Below are 6,326 nucleotides of genomic sequence, written 5' to 3'. Positions count from 1 at the left end.
GGAAAGCCACGGGTGTCTACTTTCCAGAACATTTTACGGTTCACTGATACCTATTTTGACGAAGAAGTTATGACCATTTAAGTGAGTGAAGGTCATTCTACCCGAGAATCTGATTTTCATTGCAAACTCTTGTTTTGAGATGTTATGCAATCATGTTTCCTAAGATCTAAGTTTGGCTAAGTATAGTATGGATCTAAGGATGTGTAGCTAGATTAATGATTAATCATTAGTCCAAGACTACGTTTGAGAAGCATGTAATGAACATTGTATACGTTGTTCTTTGTACTCTATGATTATGGCACTAATAAGTGGAAGTTGTTTCGTAGACTTCAGGGGGAGTCTACCTTACATGATGCAATCAAATGTAGACGGTGCGTTGTGCTTTTATTCCCTTTCGATCAAGCTTTTGTTTTTACACAAGAGGTTTTTATTTTGCTTGACAAGGTTTTTAACGAGGCAACGATGTGTGCACCATGCAACCTAGGCATGCGACAGAAGGGGGAGTGTTCCGGGAGAATTACTATTCTACTCTTGTGTGTGTCTTAGCCTAATAGGTTTCCTGTTAGGAGATAGATTAGCATCTCCGTAATAGATTAGGACTCTGAATCCTACGAGATTGTGGTTTTTATAATGCATATATATAGGCCTCCATATCATTTAATAATACACAATTATTTCATCTTGAAACAATAATATTATAATATATACTAAGACCAGAGAATAAATGATAAATCAATATTTTTTGTTATTTAGAGATTGTTTTGAAAATTATACATATTGTTTTTGTAAGAAATAAAAGTTAGAAATTGTTTTGAAAATTATACAGATTTTGAAAATTCTACAAATCTAGAGATTTTGTTTCTCTCTTCCCACTTTCTCTATTATAGAGTGCGGTTTAGAGGAGTTGTTGGAGCTAAAATTTGATATTTTTCCTCTATAATAGAGATAATTTGGGTTTTGGAGAAGCTGTTAGAGATGTTGATGATAACATTGTATATCTATATAGAAGTTGAACAGCTGAAGCTCAAGTGTTTAGTTTACATTTCTGGACTATGGTTTCTTTCCATATATTCTTCAACTCAAATTAATGACTTCAACAAAGTCTAGAAATTCCATCAGCTTAAGTGTTGTGAACTTCCGAGTATACTTCATCAATGTGGCCTACATGGCTTAAAAACTTGCCTCCTCAGTCGCTGGTCGCCTCAAAAAGTAACGCAAGCTGTTTGCCAGAACCTGCAAAAATTAGTAATAAACATCATACAATCAGTATGTAAGGCATAACGGCTTAGAGTACATCCATGCATTGCAACATTAATGATATCGACTGAATTTATGGTCAGGTTAAACAAACTAGTCTCAAACAGTAGCTTGGCTTTCACAACATAAAGTAACTATGATATCTATAAGTCCCCTAAACTCTTCATAACTAGTTAGAGCACAAGCTATGGGAAAAAAGGACATAAACTTGGTGAATGGTTGAACTTTCACTACATTAATCTTACCTGCTGGAGAGGCTTGATGAGAGGTTTACCCCTATAGCTAACGTGAAACTTTGCTTTGGCCAACAACCCCTGGTGGTCAAAAGATAAGTGATGAACTTATATTTGCTTGTCCAAAGGGAAAAAAAATGAAGAGGAAAATCTCTCAAATCAGCAATGGTAGGGTAAAAAGGATCACACCTCTGTGTCAAATTCTCCTGATTCAACAGCAATGTTAATTTCAGTTATAATCTTCACAAGATCCACCAATAATCCAGGACGATCAGCTGACTCCACGGTAAGCAAACTGCGGAAATCTAATATTAGAGAAGTAAAGAAAGACACAGAGAGAAACAGAAAACTTTTATCAGGTCATGATCAGATTCATTAAAACATATGTCACTCATCATAGCAGCTATTATCGATGCCTCAACAATTATTGTTGGGTTGCAAAAGCCCATCATATAAAGCGAAATACATGCACACAATTACCTTCGGTTGGGGCCATCTTCATGAATGCGTATATGAGTTGCTATATCCACGTCAACCTGAGGAATTACGAACAAATTTGAAATGGAAAGAACTTATTAATGTACAAGCTCTTTTACAGTAACAGAAAAGCACCACTGCATGCATAATATATCATAGGATGCCATCATGTAGAACTAGATGGGAGCAAAATTAATTGAAAGGATATTAAATCAACTCTGGGAAGTGAACTTTTTGGCAGTCACAACAAAAACATAAAAAAAGATCAAATAGCATTCACCAAATATCATATCAAGACATCCTTTCCTTACTAGTGACAAAAATCTAAAGGGAGATAGCAAATGGATACTCATGCAGAGAACCGATAATGAAAAGAAAAGACAATCATCTGTAGGTGCGTCTCATATGAGAACATTGTCAATCACCACAGCAAAACAGAAACATATGTTTATGCGGATACCGGAATTCAAAAACTATAGTTAGCATCAGCATGCACAGAAGAAGGGTACCTAAGGAATCAGAGATAAGAAGAGGCTGTATACTGTCCGTTTGTATTATAAACAAGAAAATTAGTTTATACAAGAACACCAGAACAGGATGGGAGGAGGGGGACATGATAGTGTATGTATTACCAATGAGAAGCTCAAATACCCAAACAATGCAGCTACTATTTTTCCGAAACAGAGAAATCTAAATACTAATTTGTGCAAATTATTAACAAAATTAATGTTTAACAACCTGTTGTGGTGGCGGCACAATTCCAAATGCTGTTCCCATTGCTAACTGGGAGCTTGATTCCTGGACCACAGAATGATGCACTAAGAAAGCTTAAAACCACAGCTTATACTAAAAGGAGTTATTCTTTTACAAAAATTTATGCCCTTGGAAAAACAAATTAAAAGAATACCGGATGATACTGTATCAGATTATTAATAATTGTCAAACGAATAGCCTCAAGTAACTCTGGATCATCTACTTTCCTACCAGTATCCCTGCAAAAAAGCCCAAGCAATAAATCAGTAGAATTATACGTAACAAGCGACAGCTACAAGGAACACCGCTTTTTGCCCCCAACACTAATCACTAATCTAGGAATTCTATAAATTTGTGCTTGCCTAAGAAATTAAATGTTTCTTTTCAAGTACAAACAACCATAGTTCTGCTAATGAATTCCAGAAGAGGTTTCAACTTAATCATATAGAACCTTTCCAATTTTATAAAGAAATGAAGAAAGAAAAGAAAAAGAAGACCATAACCATATTAAATAGATTAGGAGAATGAACACTCCCTTTGGAATCCACACTCTTTACAGTATTTCTCTTTTTGGTTAAATTCCTTACATAAAACAAATATTAAGTTGCTCAGAAGGAAAATGGAATGTTGATAGTGAAATGGGGAGTGAGATTATCTACAACTCAAGACTTTATTTTATGTAAATTAATTATAGTCGCCAAAAAATATATAATATCCATGCAAAATCAAGATCGCTGCAATCAACTACAGATCAACAAACAGTAACAGATTCCAGTGATAGCTGAATCAATACTTAATATAAGGTGACAAGGTCATATGTAAAGCATACTCACGCTCTAGTAATGGCAAACTTGTTGTGCTTTCCAGAAGAATCCAAAAACACATTGGCCTTGACAACATTCAGGCCAAGGTTCTTAAGCGCACTCATCTGCGACCCATGTTAATTACAGTTACTCTATGCTACATGACATGTTCAAACATAAAGACAGATATATCCTGACTATAGAATCTATGTGGTAGCAAGAAACTAGACAAAAAAGCAAGTGATGCTCTATACAGTATCAAGAAGAGCCCCAAGTCGATCTCCAAAGGTTATCTCCACCACAGTTGCATCTGGATCAGAGTCCTGATCAATGATAACTTTGGGAACTGGAATCACATCACTTTCATCCGACTTACCATCCTATTTCAAACATTAGAAGTACAGAAAAAAAGAGGTTTTAAATCATTAATATTCAATAATAACCGAGTATAAATTGAATCTGTCAAATACCTCCACTGCTGTAGCAGATGATGCTTGTGCAATTATTGAAGCCAATGAAGAAGGCCATCTGTCAATGATTGCAGATACACTTAGAAGATAAAGACTAGCAACTATGAAGACCCTAGTAAAATGTTACCATATCCTTAGGACGTATGTTCGGCATAATAACTAAGTATAAGTACAAGATAGATGCAATGTAGTAGATATTTAGAATACTACGACTGAATAGCATCTATTAGTTCTCTGACTTCTCTCTGTCCTCTGGGTACTTTACATTTTAGCCAGAATCAAGGCTTGGGTTCGAAAGACATGATAATGCAATTACATCTCACACAATTTTTTTTTCTCAAAACTTGTCAGCATATGTCAAAGAACAATACTAAGACTCCCATACTAATGATTACCTGATGCTCCGAAATTTTTATCGACAGTTTGCAACTTTTATTATTTTCTAACCTATAGGACTGTAATTATTTAACAGATCAGACAAGATGACTAAACTTAATTTTGAACCCCAGAAACTACTCAAGAGTCGAGCATACAGAACAGAAGCATCAGGTGATTAATTCACAGCACAAAACAGAATAAGCTGAAATTAGATATAGCATCACCAATCAATATAACTTCAGGGTACCAGAAACTTTACCTGAAATGAAGAACCAGAAAAAACCAAAACAATATCCTTTTATTAGCTCATTGAAAAACAGAAAAAAAAATCTTATTGGCAGGATAGGAAAACAATAGAACAAAAAATAATCAGCCCATGTGTAAAATGAACAACATTCTTCACCAATATTCAAAAAAGCAATAAAATTTCCTAAACACTATTTGATACAATTAAAACACACCCATCAAATATGAAACAGACCAATCAGATAAACTCATAAATTGTTATGTGTATCTGGGTTCCAATCACCATACCTTCCCTTCTGAACAATGCTGATGCTTTTAGAGCCAAACACAGGGGAGCCTTCCACCAAACTACCAGTTGTTAATGGATTTGCAAGAGGTTTCTTCAAACCAGAAGTACTAGCATTCAAGCTAAGCCCAAGGCTGCAAGAAGCCATAGCAACAGCCATTGTGAACTCCAAGCTTTTACAACCCAGAAGAGAATGGTGAGAACAAAACGTTAAATACGAGGGGACTAGACTCAACTAGGAGTTACTGTGAGAGAGGGAACCCAAGTCAGCAAATCATGGTGAAACTGAAACATGGGAATAAAAACAATGGGTTCTGAACAAATGCCACATCGAAATATGCGCCATTCGATTTATATCTTGGTTTTGCAAATTGCACACCTAGCTTGGTTCTTTGTATATATGCCACCTTTTTTCCTGATTTTTAGAAATAAAAAGAGAAGTGGAAATTATCCAGTCAATCCAATCGTGCATAATTCCGCAACGTCCATTTATGATCTCCTAGGACAGTAACTTGTTTTTACCAACAGGGTAGTTTTTGGTTTTACATGGAGTTGTGAATTTGGGTTAGCTGGTAGCCGGTAGGTGCGTCAAAACAGCGACGCGTTTGGTGGAACAAGAAGAGAGTTTTAAGACGTGAGGATTATGCTTTTGCCATCTCGAATAAGACACGTGCATCCGAGTGTTGGTTTCTTTTTTTCTTCTTTATCTTTTTCAACTTAGAAATTGTTATATATACCGTCACATATATCACGTAACGTAATTATAATGTTATTAGTCCATTTTTTACTGTAATTATTTTTGATTGGTTCTTATATGTAAATAAATTTTTCTCATTTTCACCGCGTGCATGTTAATTATACCATGACGTAATATAATTCGCTGGGTACACCACATGGCAGTGCCACGTAGTATGGCGGGTACACATAATAATTACTCCTAACTTCAAATCGTTTGGAGATAACATTAAATGTAATCATGATTTATAATCGTTAAAAAGGGAAATATGACTACAAATTAATGTAGACTCTATGCGATTTATGTTGAGCAACTAGTCCGCTAAATGCTGGAGATGAGGAAAGAAGAAAGAAAAATAGAGAGAGAAATTCGGATCTCTTTACCGATACCAAGTCAATTGATGTATAAGAACAAAAATATTGATAATCATCGTTGGTGGTGACCTCAAAAGAGGCCTAAAGTTGTGGTCTAGTTCTATCTGTTATGTAAATCACAAACATCACTTATTTACTAAATAATGTCATCATTTTTGAGAAATTATCTGATCGTTTTTCAATCTTCTTATGCTAAGATTTAAAGAAAAATATATAATGATTCAAAAAGTAATGTACGAATAATTTAATCAAAATAGTTCTTCACATACATCTGGGGTATAGATCAAATATTTTGCATACAAGTATGTTTCTA

At 35.0% G+C, this 6,326-nt stretch overlaps 1 protein-coding gene across 1 annotated transcript; it reads right to left on the bottom strand.

The window, feature by feature from the left end:
• Positions 1 to 976: 976 nt before the first annotated feature.
• On the bottom strand, positions 977 to 5,259 carry LOC126798953 (ACT domain-containing protein ACR11-like). The gene is made up of 10 exons (XM_050526051.1): positions 4,906 to 5,259; positions 3,994 to 4,051; positions 3,778 to 3,903; positions 3,554 to 3,648; positions 2,875 to 2,959; positions 2,706 to 2,765; positions 1,971 to 2,026; positions 1,680 to 1,785; positions 1,503 to 1,571; positions 977 to 1,233 (listed from the first exon to the last, which is right to left on the bottom strand). The coding sequence occupies exons 1-10, from the start codon at positions 5,061 to 5,063 to the stop codon at positions 1,171 to 1,173; spliced, it is 876 nt and encodes a 291-aa protein (XP_050382008.1). The 5' UTR covers positions 5,064 to 5,259; the 3' UTR covers positions 977 to 1,170.
• Positions 5,260 to 6,326: the final 1,067 nt, after the last annotated feature.

Source organism: Argentina anserina, chromosome 6 (assembly GCF_933775445.1).
Source record: "Argentina anserina chromosome 6, drPotAnse1.1, whole genome shotgun sequence".
Classification (NCBI taxonomy): domain Eukaryota; kingdom Viridiplantae; phylum Streptophyta; class Magnoliopsida; order Rosales; family Rosaceae; genus Argentina; species Argentina anserina.
Note: the sequence above shows the minus strand (reverse complement) of the source record. Positions and strands in the feature narration are given on the sequence as shown.